Source organism: Periplaneta americana, chromosome 9 (assembly GCF_040183065.1).
Source record: "Periplaneta americana isolate PAMFEO1 chromosome 9, P.americana_PAMFEO1_priV1, whole genome shotgun sequence".
NCBI lineage: Eukaryota > Metazoa > Arthropoda > Insecta > Blattodea > Blattidae > Periplaneta > Periplaneta americana.
The window spans coordinates 6,462,051-6,480,279 of NC_091125.1; the positions used below are offsets into that span (position 1 = coordinate 6,462,051).

General features: G+C 38.6%; 1 protein-coding gene across 6 annotated transcripts in view; it reads left to right on the forward strand.

Annotated features, from left to right (window-relative positions):
• LOC138705751 (zinc finger protein 623-like) overlaps positions 1–18,229 on the forward strand; it is an 82,745-nt gene that overhangs the window by 19,895 nt on the left and 44,621 nt on the right. For 4 of the 6 annotated variants that reach the window (XM_069834365.1, XM_069834369.1, XM_069834367.1 and 1 more), the window contains one exon: positions 12,663–16,251. The exons of the other annotated variants lie outside the window; for them this stretch is intronic. In XM_069834365.1, coding sequence (XP_069690466.1) covers positions 12,663–13,200 — 538 coding nt within the window. In that variant the 3' untranslated portion in view covers positions 13,201–16,251. Of the gene's footprint in view, positions 1–12,662; positions 16,252–18,229 lie in introns of those variants that run through there. 6 annotated transcript variants of the gene reach the window in all.

The following is an 18,229-nucleotide window of genomic DNA, read 5'->3' on the forward strand; positions in this document are numbered from 1 at the left end:
TATGAACACGTTGTAGTCTCTAAGCTAAGAGTGAACTTACATTAGTTAGCAAGGAATCGCAATAATCAAAATGTGGCATTACCAGCGTCTGAATAAGGTTCCTTTTTAGGCTAAGTGGTAGAAATTCTTTTATATGAAACAAGGAGTGAAGTTGAGAAAATGTTTTTTTTGCAAATATGTGTTACTTGAGTAATTTAGATCGCTATCCATAAAAATGCCAAGATTTTTAACTGTTTCACTGTATTTAACAATAATCCCATTCAATATTATGTGTGGTATAGTACTACTATCAAGAGTGCTTCGTAGACGATTACGTCCCATTACGACTGCTTGCGATTTCTCTGGATTTAACCTTAATCCAAATTTGTGTGTCCACAGTAAAATCGAATTCAAGTCTTCGTTTATTTTATTTACTGCGTCACTAGTCTCGTCAGGGTGGAAATGTAAGTAAATTTGCAAGTCGTCAGCATACATATGGTATCTGCAGTGTTTTATCATATTAGTCACGTCATTAATGTAGATCATGAAGAGTAAAGGTCCGAGAACTGATCCTTGTTGAATTCCAGATTTCATGACACACCATTTTGAAGAATAATCGCATGCAATGACACATTGTTGACGTTCGCGAAGGTAGGATTCATACCAAGTAATAGAACTTTCAGAAAGATTCAGAAGTCTTAATTTTCATAATAGAAGGTCCGTGTAAACTGTATCAAATGCCTTACTGAAGTCAAGTAATGTCAGTAATGTTAATTTATGTTCATCCGTGGCTTCACGTATATCCTCATTCACTTTTAGTAGTACTATGTCCATTTATGAACCCGGATTGGTATTCGTCCAATAAGGCATGTTCGGTTACATAGTTCATTAGTTGTTTGTGAACAATACGTTCCAGAGCTTTAGATAGAGCAGGTAGGATACTAATTGGGCGGAAATCATTTGCACATAATGATGTTTTAATTTTGGGGATCGGACGGATAAAGGCTTTCTTCCAGAGGTTCGGGTAGGTAGAAGTTATGAGTGAGGCATTGAATATATGTGTTAATGTCGGCAGTATTATGTCCAATATTTTCTTCAATAATATTATACCAATATTATCCACACCTTCAGCTTTAGAAGTAATACGTTTTATTGCCGCTCTTACTTCAGTTTCTGTAACATAAGTGACTTACATTTGTAATTCGTTAAGTGTCTGCTGTTTGTCAACCGTATCCAAGGTTATTGACTGTACCGTTGTACCATTGCTAAATGGTCATTTAGTTCATCAAGAGAAACTGGCACACTGTCTACCTGAGTCCTGGGTTTTCCTAAACCAATTGTCCGGAAGTTTCTCCACAGTTTGGAAGGGTCAGCTCCCACCTTCAAGATGTTATGAAAATGTCTCAGTTTTGCGTTTCTAATGGCTTGAGTAGTTCTGTTACGTAAGAGTTTGTAATAATTATAAGAGATTTGTGTCTTGTCATGTTTAAACGTTTTGTGTGCGGTGTTTCTGTCCATAATCATACTACGTATGTCAGCAGTCATCCATGGTGCTTGTGTCCTTTTTACGCGTTTAGATTTGATAGGAACATGCTTGTGATATAAATTTATAATGTACTCATTTAATTTAACAACTTTCTCGTCAACAATATGTAAGGTCCATATTGAGTCCCAGGGCACCTTCATTGTGTCTTCAAGTGGTTGGGTTTCATCAACACATTTCAAGTCACGGTACCTTATGAGTTTAGGCGTGGGCTTGGGACACTTCAAAGAATATACTAGATAAATAATATCATGCTACGAAATTCCCGAAGCCGCACATTGTCCAAGTTTTTGTACTTTGTCTGCATTCTTCGTAATAATTAAGTCTAATGGGGATTCGGAAGATTGGGTATGGTGGGTGGGTTGAAGGGGAAGGACTGCTAGATCAAGAGCCTGGAACATGGTCAATAGATGTCTCGTGTAGTTCGAATCAGAGGCTAACAAATTTGTGTTAAGATCACCTATTATTTGGACGTGTTCATAATCTATGATGAATTCCAACAACGATCTCCCGATCTCTGCAATATCGTTAATCTTCGGGGGTTGGTAAATTACACAAATAAGACATTTCTGAAAGCTTGTCGAGACTTCTACAAATAACATTTCAGGTTTTCCGGCATACTCGCCAGGAGACGTGTATATTATTCTGGGATTGAGATCTGATCTAACATATGGAGCAACGCCACCTCCTTGTTTTTTTAAACGATCATTTCTTAATAGCGTATAACCATCTAGGTGTAATATAGCTGAGGACAATGTAGGCTTTAGCCAAGATTCAGAGATGAAAAGAGCATGCAAATTCTGATTCGAGAAAATGAATTGAATTTCGTCAAAGTGTGCAACCAAAACTCTGAGCGTTAATATGGGCTACGTGAAGGGATGAATATCTCTTGGGAAATGCTGTTGTTAAAATGTTGAATGCTTCAGGGTGAGAGAGAGGGTTCTGGTCAGCAGGTATAGGGGAATGGGGTGAGTGAAGGTCATTGTACAATGTTCTATCAGAGATAACCAGATTATTACTGTCAAGAATCAGGGTATCCAACTTAAAAGAAAAAAAACGTTATATAAAAATATGAAGTTGCTATAAGTAAAGATTTGCTATTAATTAATAACTTAGCTACAATTAAGTTGAAATAAATAAAGATGAATAAACACTACTGGCACTAACAGGTATGAATAAGTAGTTTAGACTTTAGCAATTTAGAATGTCATATAACTTAGAAGAAAACAAAATTTAGTAAAGGCAGACCAAAGAAAGCAGAGAAGTTTTAGACTAATTGTAAATTATTATACTTTACTTACGTAACTCCTAAATGAGCACAAGCACAAGGATTGCTTCCTTTACAGTATGTACTGAAAACAATGGAATTTTACTTGAAGCAAGTAATGAGATAGCTTTGGAACTAAGTCCTGAAAAGACAAGTATGTGGTCAGTCTCGTGACCAGAACATTGTACAAAAGAGAAATATAAAAATTGGAATTTTATCGTTAGAAAAGGTGGAAAAATTCAAATATCAGTGAGAAATAGTAACAAATATAAATGACAATCGGGAGGAAATTAAACTCAGAATAAATATGAATAATGCCTATTATTATTCGCTTGAGAAGCTTTTGTCATCTAGTCTGCTCTCAAAAAAGCTGAAAGTTAGAATTTATAAAACAGATATATTCCTGGTTATTTTGTATGGTTGTGAAACTTGGACTCTCACTTTGAGAGAGGACTGAAAGTTAAGGGTATTTGAGAATAAGGTGCTTAGGAATATATTTGGGACTAAGATGGATGAAGTTACAGGAGAAAGGAGAAAGTTACACAACCCATAACTGCATGCACTGTATTCTTCATCTAACATAATTAGGAAGATTAAATCCAGGTGCTTGAGATGGGCAGGGCATGTAGCACATATGAGGGAATGTAGAAATGCATATAGAGGTTTAGTTGGGAGGCTGGAAGGAAAAAGACCATGGGGAGGCTGAGGCGTAGTTAGGAGGATAATGTTAACATGGATTTGAGGACGTGGGTTATGATGGTAGGGACTGGATTAATCTTTTTTTAGAATATTAACCGATGGTGGGCTTATGTGAGGTCGACGATGAACCCCAGGATTTTTTAAAAGCCATAAGTAAGTAACTTATTCCATGTACAATGTACACCCATGACTAACGATTTCTCATACACTCCACGATGCTCACTCAGACCACAGAGAAAATGTAATCTGATATACAGGTTACAGACAGTTTTTCGTAACCTTACCCATGTCCTTGACAGGCCCGGATTTCTTTAACAAGTCTATGAGCCAGAGACATATCATAATGTTATCTGGTTTAACCCATGAAACAATGTCACTTGTGAAAGCTGCTGAATTCAGACACCTCCCCTCGTTGTAGGCAGTACTTACTTACAAATGGCGTTTAAGGAACCCGCAGGTTCATTGCTGCTATCACAAAAGTCCGTCATCGATCCCTATCCTAAGCAAGATTAACCCAGTCCCTGCCATCAAATCCCACGTTTCTCAAGTCAAGGAGATGCACTATCACCTTTATTTTTAACTTTACTCTAGATCAGAGATGTCCAAAAAGTGATTCGCGAATCATTGTGTTGTCACTATGCAGTCTACAATGTACCCTCCTCCATTCGCCCACCTCCTCTGTAAAGCACTCTGACTGCCATACTGTGTTGTTGATACAGTAAACAAGGCAGTGGCAGGCGTACTGGACATATAAGGTGGTTTACAAATGTCTCTGCCCAAACCTTCTACCTCCAAAATAAGGAACTGGAGGTTTTTTGCTGTGAAGATGGTGATAATATAAAATGTCGTAGCACTATATGTTCCAAGACAATTTCCGGCATGTTTGGAGGGAATGTACACATAGCAGCAAAAAGAATGGGCCAGCCGACAATTTCTAAGTTCTAGAGACATAACATTGCGCATGCTCGTCTCATCAAAGCCATAGTTCACTAGGTAACACATAATTAAACCATTTAAATTTGCTGTATTTGTTGAAGAGTCTAAAATCACGTATATGCGCTCCCACGTTAATTTATAATCAGAGATAAGACCTAAAAATTTCGCAGTGTCTGTATACTGCAATTCTACTCCATTAAGACGCAGTTCAGGATATGGATGCAGTCCACGATGGTTATAGAAGTGGACACACTGCGTTTTTAGAGTGAAAAATTTAAAACCATTGCGAACAGCCCATTCTGATAGCACGTTGATGACCAGTTGCAACTATCGACCAATGGATGGAAGATATCGGGAGCTGCAATATAAACTGAAGTCATTAACTTACAAGAGAGAATATACTCGATCACCCACACAATGGACATTCCATTGATCGCAATACAGAAAAGAAGAGTGCTTAATACAGACACCTGCAGAATGCCGTTTTCTTGGAGATATTTATTAGAAATTGTGGTGCTACTCGAACTCGGAAATACCGCTCTGCCATGAACTTCGCAACAAAAGTTGGGAGACTGCCACGAAGTCCCCAATCATGCAGAGTTTGCAGAATACCATGACGCCATGTGGTGTTGTAAGCTTTCTCTAGATCAAAGAAGACAGCCACAAGATGCTCCTTCTTGAGGAAAGCATCTCTAATGGCGGTCTCAAGCCGATTAAGATGGTCTGCGACAGATCTGTGCTTACGAAAACCACATTGGATATTAGATAATCGAGTTTCCGATTCGAGTACCGACATCAGGCGTTTGCTTATCATCTTTTCCACAACCTTACATTCGCAGCTGGTGAGACAAATTGGCCTATAAGTGCCAGATAATGAAGGATCTTTTCCCGGTTTCTCGCCTGGGATTACAATAGCGGAACCCCCTCAGTCCAGATTCTGTTGTATATTGACAGAAGAAAGGATTTTCCAGCTGGCGGAAGATGGCGAAGCAAGCTGTTTTGGATTTTATCAGGGCCAGGGGATGTGTCTAGTGCCGCCTCCAAGTCCTCTGATGTGAACTGTACATTGTAGTTTTCATTGTTATCAGATTTAACATTTAGGTTTCGTTCCTCTGCAGCGTCTTTTATCTTGAGAAATTCCGTATCATAATTGATTGAGCTGCTTACCTGTGAAAATGAGCTAGCGAATATTTCAGCAATTTCTATGGGACTGGTGGTCGTTACTCTATTGTACAGAAGGTCCGGAATTACAGAACTACGTTTCCCCATTATTCGACTGACTTTGTCCCATACGGTGTTAGCTGGCACGTTGTTTTTCAATGAACTGACGTACTTTGTCCAGGACGTCTTCTTAGCTTCGCACACAGTGCTACGAACTTTGGCTCAAAGACGTTTATACTGAACAATTTTTTTTTTGGGTCGGATGGCGCTCTAATTGGCGTAAGGCACGTTTGCGGTCTCGGATCGCATCTCTGCAGGCATCAGTCCACGAGGGTACAGAGAAGCGTTTTGGCCTGCAGGACGACCGGGGTTGATAGATAATTCTGCTCACTTTATAACCACATTTGAGAAATGTTCTACTACGGACGGAGTCCACACTTTCATGTCCAGTATCATCGAATGATATGGACTCCGAAAATCCGACCCAGTCCGCCTTTTTAATAACCCAGTTTGGAGGTCGAGATTCCACAGGACGTAAAGCGGACATACACATTTGAATGGAGTAGTGGTCACTACCATGGAGGTCGGGAATGACAGACCATTCGAAATGCGTGGACAAAACTGGGCTACAAATGGAGATATCTATCGTAGAGAAAGTACCGTAAGCGAAAGATAGATGTGTTGCTTCCCCTGTGTTCAGGGTAATCAGATTGAAATGGGTACTTAACTCTGATATTTTTACTTCCTCTGTCATCATCAGAATTGGAACCCCAAGAGTGGTGGGATGCATTGAAATACCCCACTAACAGATATGGAGCAGGTACCTGCGTCAGAATATCTTCAATTTCGTTTATTGGGAAAGGTGTATGAGGGGGTATATACATACAATTTATAGAAAACTGAATGTTATGTAATGTTATTGTGGCAGCTATACATTGATGTACAGTGGTAATATTGATGACGGAAAAAAGATACTTTGGCAGAGAAGGAGAGGACAACCGCCATTAGTATGAATACCGGCAAGATGATCGTACCTGTGAACATAGTACCCCTAGATACTCAGGGAGTTTTCAGGTTGGAGGTGGGTCTCTTGAAGACATAAAATACCAGGATTCTCTTGGTAGATTAGTTGTTGTAGTTCTGCGTATGTACTGCGTATACCGTTCACGTTCCATTGTATATCAATCATCACGAGGAGCTAGTTCATGGTGATGGCTTTACAGGGAATTTTCTCTTCTGTTCTTTCGTAAGACGCTGTTCCTTCGACTCCGGCAGCTTAGTTTTTGACGGTGGCGACTCACTTGCAGTACGTAGCGCTCCTGATCGTGACCGTGATCGGGTACGGGATCGAGAACGAGTACTCGATTTCTCTTCCGTACCAGGAGTGCGACGTCTTGATATTCTCTCATGCTCAGAATTTGTCTGTGACGTCTCAGAACCGTCTTTTTCGGTACATAGGACCTGATATCAAGGCCACAGCTGTCGTATGATTGCCTGCGTCCACATAGTCTGGGTTGCGGTCTCAGCTCGCTTTCCAGGTATATGCTCAAGAGGTGGCATTTGAGTTGACGCATCGGTACCCTCCGTTCCTTCCTGTAAAACAGCAGCATAGGATTTCTTTTCTTTCTATTTCTAATCGAGATCGAAATAACGTTTTCGTGCCTCAAAGAAACTTACATTGTCTCTGACTCGAAGCTCTTGTATTGCCTTCTCTACCTGATATTTCGGACAGTCCTTGGAATTTGCGGCATGGTTCCGTTCACAATTCACACAGTGCGCTGTGTTGGGACATGGAGAGTCCCGAGCGTCACCACCGCCGCACTTTGCACATGCGATTTCGTTTATGCAACGTTTCTGCCGACCTTTGCACCTAAAGCAGCGCATTGTGTTCGGCACATACGCACCCACAGGGACACGCTCGTAGCCGACAAAGATATATTCAGGTAGGAGGGATTTCTCTAAAATCAACAAAACGGTGCTCAATGGATAAGTCCGTCCCTCCCGCTTACGGAACAAACGGTAGGCCTTGGACACAGACTGGTCTACAAGCTCGAGTTGTATCTCCTCATCACTCATTCCATCCAAAGCATCTGTATGAACCACTCCCCGCGTGGTGTTGAGCGAGGAGTGCAGTTCTCCCTTATGACGCCAGCAACTTCTCTTCAGCAGAGGTCTCACTTTTGTTTGGTAGACAAAGTTTTGACGAGCAGGCTACCATTGCGGAGTCTAGTGGCATTCTTGACTTTCCCCACGAGTCCATCTGATATGAAAAGGGCTGATGTTTTTCATCGTTTTTTCCGTTCCTATCAAAGTAATACTAATGAACTTTGGAGGCGGCATATAAACATTCACAATATCGGGAACCAGATCCATAGCTGTGTTCGTCTTAAGACCACCAGTTACTGTACCTTTTTTAGGTTCTTCCGTTCTATTTCTTTTTATTGGTAGGAGAAGAGGAGCGCGAAGAAGCCATTTTGAAACTGGCCCCCTTTACGGAACCGTCGGCGTGGGGGGGGGGCGGAAGAAAAAAACACCGAAAAATTCTTCTCGGTTTGTGCCGGCCATGGTAACCCCCCCCCCAGAGCCCCATCCCAGCAACCCATTTCACGCAAGTCACCCTTCAAACTGGACATTACACACCTAACAGCAAGTGTTACACCAGAGGCGTGTCGCAGTTTTATGCCCCTACCACGGGAATAACAGCCTGTGGCTCCCCACTCTACACTGAACACAACCGCCAGACTACTTGGCTAACTCCAACCCACCCACCAAAGCCGGAGCAATCCGAGACAGCACGCAGCTTCAGGGGACTTGTGGTTGATTACACTGCGACACTCATACGTCAGCAGTAACACGTCAGAGCGATATATCTGCTCTGGCGAGAAAAGTCGGTCACCAGGGCGTCTAAATCGCCCCAGGCCCCCATTGTGGCTCTACGTGAGTGTGCTTGACGTCTGGTCTGGGCTCCGCACCTTGACTTGCATATAGGGGCAGTGTGAAGGGTCCACTATTGCTTCGTTACTGGGCTCCCTCTCAGACCGCACAAGTCGGAAGTCGCGATCGAAACTGTGGGACAAGACCACGGAGATAGGAAAGGTCCCCGCTGGTGAGACGGGAGTTATAAGCCTAAGAACCTTAACCTAAGAATGAATATAATGAACTAGAAGAGGAAGAATAATATAGCCTCATCAGGCATTCTTAACAAATCCTGTCATGTAGGCGTATGCGGCAAGAACAAAACAGCGGGGAGAGGTGCAAATGGCTGTGATGCAATGGTGGCCGGCGAGGAGAAATATCGAGCGATGAAAAACACGAGAGAACAAAAAGGACTGGGTGGTGATAACGCAATTAATGTTCGAAAAGAAAAGCACGAGAGCCACCATTGCATCCCCCGGTCACCAACTTGGCGGAACCCACCTCGACCGGTAGTTGATGCTAAACACATGTACTTTAGTTAAAAAATGATCAATTACGGAAAAATCAATGTGTTAATCCTTTCTGGCCACAATTTTTATTTGCAGTACAAGACAAAAAACCGTTCTAAGTTATTATTCAAGGGATTCTCAACCTGATTTAAGGCCTAAAATTAAATTAATATCAAATGTCTTCAGGTAGTATAGAAATGTTTCCAAATTAAGAATTTACACTTATACTATACGCCTGGATACTATACTTCTTACATTAGGATAAACTTCTTTTGAAAAAGTTATGTACACAGGCGTGAAGAGGTTAATATTATATTGAAGAAATGATACAAAGCATTAACTATATATGTCATCTTGTGCTGATGACATTACTGTAGTACATGTTGCATCCTTTGTTTTTTAAGGATTACTAAAATGAATGATACAATTTTGGGATGCGGCTCCTTTTCTCAATTGGCAAGATTCTGAGTAGAGTATGCTGATAACACTAGTAAGAAAATCTGTTTCTCTTCGTTTAGGTATCTTTTTCACTGTGATGGTTCGAAATTCTAGGTTACTCAATCTTTCTTTGAAAAACATGCGGGTTGAATTTCCTTTTCTTTATTGCAACCGTTTTACCTTCAACCAGTTTAGGGTACCTTCATCCTCATACTTGTTCTTATTAGTTATCAGTCGAACAGAAAAGCTCATAAAATCAAAGAAATCAGCGAAGTACATTTCAACTACCCTATATACAGGGTTTTGTGTTTCAGCTGTTCGGCAATAGTATACCATCTATCTGGGGCAAAAATATCAATCTAGTCTTCTCTACCATCTATGGCAGAATAGACACTATCACAGTCCATTTCAGAATGACCAGAGTCCATAAATTTTTTAATAATCACGTTGATAGGTAACATCGTTACAGCACGCAGAAACATAGCCACTTTTATATGGTTACGGTTTTGTCCTGATGATGTATGGATAGTCGCTTCTTGTACTGCTGGATGAAGATTTCTTAAAGTTTCCCAAAGACACTTTGCTATTTCTGAGGATCTTTTTGATCCAATACCTTCATGCCACATAAAATTTACAGCCTCAGAGTTGCCCAAATCATATGTAGTGAAATTAAAAGTTTTTCAATTTTTGTATGTACGGTAATATAGTTTTCCAATATTCGACACTGGTGTGACAAGAATTTTTTACATATACATTGTGAAACAGCAAAATGAATTTTCAGATTTAGCCCTTCTTTTATTAGCTTCTTTATATTCACTTGCTTCCTGTTTTCTAGCCACATGCAGATCCATTTTTTTTTCCTGAAGTTCTTGTTTCCCTGCCTCAACTTTGTTATTTAAAAAGCGTACAGAAATCACATTGATCCTTTTTCGGCCTGTGAAAACCATAATTTCAGTGATGAATTTTTTTTATAATAACCGGCCTTCTCGGGAGTAATTCCAAGTTCTGCATACTATCCTTTATAGTCATGTATAGCCTGTTTTGGATAAGCCAGAACCAAGGTACCTCATTTTAATAGAACTTCGACAGTACCGTAATGTGAATGATACTACTGGTAGTGCCTTTATATTATGAAACCTTATTATGTTTTTCGCACTCTGTTTTCTTGTGTGGTAGGGGTTTCTTGCCTGTCTCTACTGTGCCGGTATTTGTAATTTCTTTTGAACATTACGTTTCCTTTTCTTAGTTATATTGCTGTCCTCTGCTATGTCTTCATTCCTCCCCCTTATCTGATTTTTCTCAACTTGTTCTGTTATCTTCTGTCCATCAGAGTGTGCTGGTCATTCTAAATTATCTTGGGGAAGTTGTCTCTTCATCCTGCCCTTCTGGATGATATGTCCGATCATCGTCACTAATATCCCCAAATAATTCATCATTACTGTTTTCAAAGTCAGGATTTTAGGTGGTTTAAGTTTCTTCACAATTCACAAAATTTCGAGCATTCCTGTTCATATGAAATTTTGAATTGTTGTAAGATACTTGCAGCTGGATTAAGATCCTTCACAATCGTACAAACGTTCCAGCATTTTTCCTTCCAATGGAACTGTGAATGGATGTAAGACACTTAAGTCTATTCACAACTTACTAATTTGGTAAGCCTATAGGACTTTTCACAAAATTCAAATATCTCTTTAATTCTTTAATTAATCCCATATTACCTTTAATTGATGTAAAATTTATACTTCTTAGACTCCATAAATGGTTTTAAGTCTAAAATCAAAATTTTGTGGGTTAGGACCCTTCCCCACCAAAGCAAAGATATGTTGTTTACAGTACTATATATTTTTCACTAACTATACATTCGGATCTTTTACATCCGAGTATTTTAGAAATGTGCCACATAATTTATTTCTGGTGGCATTTATTTTATTTTATTCTATTATTTCTTTTAAATACTAGCTAGGGTCTGAGAACTGCTCACTTTTTTATGATTTTTATGCATCACCTTGTTGAAACTGCATTTGTGTACCTCCCTTTAACCGTGACAATGCTTTTTAGTTTTTTAAGCATTCTGATTATTGTATTGTTTCTGTTTTATGATGGATTTTAGATAAGGGCGCAAATAGACATTGTAGCTGACGCTCCTTTTTTAAACCCCACTAGCTAACTTTTACATAGTTGACATTTCGGGCCTCATACATCCGAATATTTTATGAAATTTTTTTGTTTTGAAATGCGCCGTATAATTTGTCTTTGGTGATGTTTTTTTTTTTTTTTTTGTTTCATTTGAGACACTACCTACGGTCTGAGATTTGCTCATTTTTAATGATATTTTACAATTAATTTTGTAATACTGCATTTGTGTACTTTGTTTACAATGTGACGTTTTTTAGCTCTTGTTAGTATTCAGCTTGTTGTATTGTTTGTATATTTTTTTAAATTTTAGATAAGTGTCCAAATAGCCGTAGTAATTGACGCGCCTTTTTAAATCACACTAACTAACTAATATAAATCATTCTCGGGAAGAAATTAAACGCAGAATAAATATGGGAAAAGCCTGTTATTATTCGGTTGAGAAACTTTTATCATCCAGTCTGCTGTCTAAAAATATGAGTTGCAACTTATAAAACAGTTATATTACCTGTTCTTCAGTATGTTTATGAAGCTTGGACTCTCACTTTGACAGAGGAACAGAGGTTAAGGGTGATTGAGAATAAGGTAGTTAGGAAAATATTTGGGGCTAAGAGGAATGAAATTACAGGAAAAATTACGAAGAACTGCACGCACTGCATTCTTCACTTAACGTAATTAGGAACATTAAATCGAGGCGGCTGAGATGGGCAGGGCATGTAGTGATTCTAGAAATGCATATAGATTATTAGTGAAAAGACCTGACGGAAAAGACCTTACGAGAGGCCAATTTGTAGATGGGAGGATAATATTCAAATGAATTTGAGGGCGACAGTATATGATGGTAGGGACTGGATTAATCTTGCTTAGAGAGAGATCGATATTTGGCATATGAGGGCGGCAATGAACCTCTGGGTTTTCGAAACGCCATAAGTAAGAACTTTCAAAATTTTTCTCGATATTACTTGCTAGTTACGAAGTATAATATATTTGTGGTGGATATAGTTCTGTTTTTTTTTTTTTTTTTGTGATTTAAGCTGTTTTAGTCTTTATTGCTTGAACTGATAGCGCGTTTCTTTCACAGCTTTGAAGTGCGACCTTCCTGCGTCAGTATAACAGAAGATGAGTGCCTGAAGGCAGGGAAGGAGGCATTCAAATGTGATGTTTGTGAAAAGTGGTTTTTCGATCCGACTAGACTCAAAAGCAATGCTGTTCTACACACGCGCAAGACATCGTTTATTTGCGATGTTTGTGAAAACGATTGTTTGCATTTTGATCATCTGAAAAAACACGCACCCGAACACACAGGGGAGAAGACATTGAGTTCTGATTTATATGAAAAAACATTTTGCAAATCGACTGATGTGGAAAGACATTCGCGTGTACACACAGACGAGAACCCATGCGATTGCGATATGTGTGGAAAGAAATTGTCGCAATCTGGTACTCTAAATAAGGACGCACTAGAAGACATAGAGGAGAAGCCATTCAGTAGTGATAAATGTGGAAAGAAATTTTCGCAATCTCGTAGTGTAAAATATCACGCACTCACACACACACAGGGGAGAAAACAATCAGTTGTGATATATGTGGAAGAAAATTTTGGGACTATCTTAGCCTAAAAAGACATGGACCCGTACACACTGGCGAGAAGGCATTCAGTTGTGATATATGTGGAAAGAAATTTTCGCATTCTGGTAGTCTGAAAAAGCACGCATTCATACACACAGGTGTGAAGGCATTTAGTTGTCATATATGTGGAAAAAATTTTGGGGAATATGTTGGTCTGAAAAGACATGCACTCGTACACACAGGGGAGAAGGCATTCAGTTGTGATATATGTGGAAGGAAATTTTCACACTCTTGTAGTCTAAAAAAGCATGTACTCATGCACACTGGGGAGAAGGCATTCCGTTGTGACATTTGTGGAAAGAAATTTTGGGAATATGTTAGACAAAAGAGACATGCACTCGTACACACAGGGGAGAAGGCATTCAGTTGTGATATTTGTGGAAAGAAATTTTGGGAATCTGGTGGTCTTAAAAAGCATGCAGTCGTACACACAGGGGAGAAAGCATTCAGTTGCGATATATGTGGAAAGAAGTTTTCGGAATCTGGTGGTCTTAAAAAGCATGCAGTCGTACACACTGGGGAGAAGGCATTCAGTTGTGATATATGTGGAAAGAAATTTTCGCAACCTGTTGGTCTAAAGAATCATGCACTCGTACATACAGGGGAGAAGGCATTTAGTTGTGACATATGTGGAAAAAAATTTGCGCAATCTTGTAATCTAAAAAAGCATGTAATCGTACACACAGGGGAGAAGGCATTCAGTTGTGATATATGTGGAAAGAAATTTTGGGAATATGTTGGTCTAAAAAGACATGCACTCATACACACAGGGGAGAAGGCATTCAGTTGTGATATATGTGGAAAGAAATTTTCGGAATATGGTGGTCTTAAAAAGCATGTAGTCGTACACACAGGGGTGAAGGCATTCAGTTGTGATATATGTGGAAAGAAATTTTGGGAATCTAGTGGTCTTAAAAAGCATGCAGTCGTACACATAGGGGAGAATGCATTCAATTGTGGTGTATGTGGAAAGAATTTTTCGGATTGTCGTAGTCTTAAAAAGCATGCAGTCGTACACACAGGGGAGAAGGCATTCATTTGTGATATATGTGGAAAGAAATTTTCGGAATCTGGTGGTCTTAAAAAGCATGCAGTCGTACACACAGGGGAGAAGGCATTTAGTTGTGATATATGTGGAAAGAAGTTTTCGGAATCTGGTGGTCTTAAAAAGCATGCAGTCATACACACAGGGGAGAAGGCATTCAGTTGTGATGTATGTGGAAAGAAGTTTTCGGAATCTGGTAATCTCAAAAAGCATGCAGTCGTACATACTGGGGAGAAGCCATTCAGTTGTAATATATGTGGAAGGAGATTTTCTCAGTCTGTTAGTGCAAGAAAGCATGCAGTCGTACATACAGGGGAGAAGTCATTCAGTTGTAATATATGTGGAAGGACATTTTCTCAGTCTGTTAGTGCAAGAAAGCATGCAGTCGTACATACTGGGGAGAAGCCATTCAGTTGTAATATATGTGGAAGGAGATTTTCTCAGTCTGTTAGTGCAAGAAAGCATGCAGTCGTACATACAGGGGAGAAGTCATTCAGTTGTAATATATGTGGAAAGAGTTTTTCTCAATCTCTTAGTCTAAAAAAAACATGCAATCATACACTCAGAGGGAAGGCATTTAGATGTGATATAGGCCTATGTGAAAAGAAATTATCAGGATCTGGTTGTCTAAAAATGCACGCAGGGGAGAAGGCATTCAGTTGTGATGTATCTAGAAAGAAATTTTCAGAATCTGGTAATCTAAGAATATATGCAATTGTACACACACAGGAGATACATTCAGTTGTGATACATGTAGAAGGAAATTGTCAGAATCTGGTAATCTAAGAATGTATGAATTCGTCCACACAGGGAAGAATTAATTCAGTTGAATACGAAGTAAGAGATTTTCGCAGTCTAGTGGTCTAAATAAGCATACACTCCCATACACAGGAGAGAGGGCCCTAACACACGGCAGAAGGCATCCAGTTGTGATATATGTGGAAAGAAATTGTCAAAAATTAGTAATCTGAAAACGCTTACACTCCTATACACAGGGGAAATGTGTGTGGAAAGAAAGTTTCGATGTGCTGGATTCAAAAGGGATGGTCCCGTACACCCCTGTGAGAAGGCATTCAGATTAATTGTTTTGAGGTAGTATTTTTTGGAGTTCAGAAGTGTAAAATAATGTGCAGTCGTTCACAGACGAGAGGACATGAACTTGTGATGATTATGGAACGAATATTTAATTTCATAAAAACGAGAGTCAGAGCTGAGAAGGAATTCAGTTTTGATGTGTGCAACAAAAATATTTCGGGTTTCGGAAGTCTAAAAAAGCACTCACTAGTACAGACAAGTGAGACGTTCAGTTGCCATGATTGTCACTGTAATGTTTGTGATAATTTTTTTTTTTCGCGAGATCTGAAAGACATTTAGAAACAAACACACATGCCACAAATCATTAAAGTGCGATTTCTATGGAAACCTACGCTTATTCCAGTCATATTTCTTATTAGATAAATCTTTAAATGCTCTCCTAGGACTTCTTAAAGACAAAAAATTTTTGAGGGAGTTATAAGGAGTGTAAAGATCAGAGAAAGCTATAAAAAGTGAAGAAATGGAAGAAATAATAATTTTAGAATTAGAAGAAAGAAAATGGCTTGTTTGTAGTCCCATTACAAGAAACTTTAAATATTTAGTAAAAAAATTTCCCCAGGAGGCAAATTGCAGCAAGGAAAGTTGCCACATGAAATCTGAACAATGTAATATATGCATTAATTCCTACAAATGTAGTTGTCTGAATAATTTGATTCAGTACAGTATATGAAAAGATATACATTCTTGTGTTTCTTTGAAAGTTGGAACTCTGACATATTCCCAGCAGAAAAAATTGTGTTTGAACATATCTGGTAATCTTATAGTCATAGGTTTACAAGACATAGGTTTAAAACATTTTCTTTATCTACTTGAAAAAACATTACAACACGTACATGAAAAAAACACGAATACATGTTTTGTGGAGACTTAAATATTGACTATCTCACTGAAAACACTAAAAAAGAAGAACTTAACACATTACTAGCAACCTTCAATTTAATATATACGGTCAACTTTGCAACTAGAATACAAAGAAGACCGATTTCTGCAATTGATAATATAATTATAAGGAAAGATAGATTAGATAGTTACCGGACAGTTCCCATTATAAATGGTCTTTCAGAACATGATGCTCAACTGATAAACACAAACGATAAATTTCCTGCAAAAAACACCTGAATAAAATTAGGTTAAGGGCCATAATGGAAAAATCTTTAAAGAAAATTGAAGCTAAACTAAAAAATAAAACCTGGGAGTCTGTATATGGTAATGGCGATATGAATAGTAAATTCAATGTGTTTCATAAAACATTCTTAAATGTCTTTGAATCCTGTTTTCCTGTATATTATAAAAATTCTCAAACATCTAAAAACAATTGTATTACACAAGGCATAAAAGTTTCATGTAAAACTAAGAGGACTCTATATATTCAAAGTAGAAATAGCAATGACCCCAAATTAATAGCTCACTTTAAAAATTACTCTAAAATATTACACAAAGTAATCTTAAAAGTGAAAGAACTTTACTATAACGGACTTATTCTAAACTCGAATAATAAAATCAAAACAACTTTGAACATAATAAAAAAAGAAAGCGGAAGGTTTAGAAGGAAAGAACAAAGTTACACTCTTGTAACAAATATTAGAAAAACATCAGCTACCGGTACAACAGAAGTTCCGAACATATTCAGCAAATACTTCTCTCAATATATGATAAAAAAAAAGATCCCACGGAATAATAATAATAATAATAATAATAATTATTATTATTATTATTATTATTATAATTATTATTATTATTATTATTATTATTAATATTATTATTATTATTATTATTATTATTATTATTATTATTATTATTATTATTATTTATCTATCTGCCTGCCTGCCTGCCTGCCTATCTATCTATCTGTCTGTCTGTCTGTCTGTCTGTCTATCTATCTGTCTATCTATCTATCTATCTTATCTAATCTATCTAATCTATCTTATCTAATCTATCTTATCTATCATATCTATCATATCTATCATATCTATCTTATCTATCATATCTATCTATCTATCTATCTGTCTGTCTGTCTGTCTGTCTGTCTGTCTGTCTGTCTGTCTGTCTGTCTGTCTGTCTGTCTGTCTGTCTGTCTGTCTGTCTGCCTGCCTGCCTGCCTGCCTGTCTGCCTGCCTGCCTGCCTGCCTGCCTGCCTGCCTGCCTGCCTGCCTGCCTGCCTGCCTGCCTGCCTGCCTGCCTGCCTGCCTGCCTGCCTGCCTACCTACCTACCTACCTATCTATCTATCTATCTTATCTAATCTATCTTATCTAATCTATCTTATCCATCCATCCATCCATCCATCCATCCATCCATCCATCCATCCATCCATCCATCATGAGCTGTACAACAGCCAGAGGCCAATTACAGTTCAGCACAAACTATGTAACAAAAACATTAGCAATAATTTACAACAAAAATAAAGGTAAAGGTATCCCCGTAACATGCCATGAAGGCACTTGGGGGGCATGGAGGTAGAACCCCATGCTTTCCATGACCTCGGCACTAGAATGAGGTGGTGTGGTCGGCACCACGCTCCGACTGCCTTTTACCCCCGGGAAAGACCCGGTACTCAATTTTATAGGAGGCTGAGTGAACCTCGGGGCCGTTCTGAAAGTTTGGCAACGAGAAAAATCCTGTAACCACCTGGGATCGAACCCCGGACCTTCCAGTACGTAGCCAGCTGCTGTACCAACTGAGCTACCCGGCCAGTACAAAGAAGTAATTAAATTAATGGCAATTAATTAAAATGATAATTAATTACAAATGAAATAATGGAATCATATAAAATAATATTACAAAGATATACAAGATTATAATACAACGACAATAATGACATTGAATGGAAGGGATAAAATGGATGACTAAACTACATACCATAATGAGCGAGAATAATATT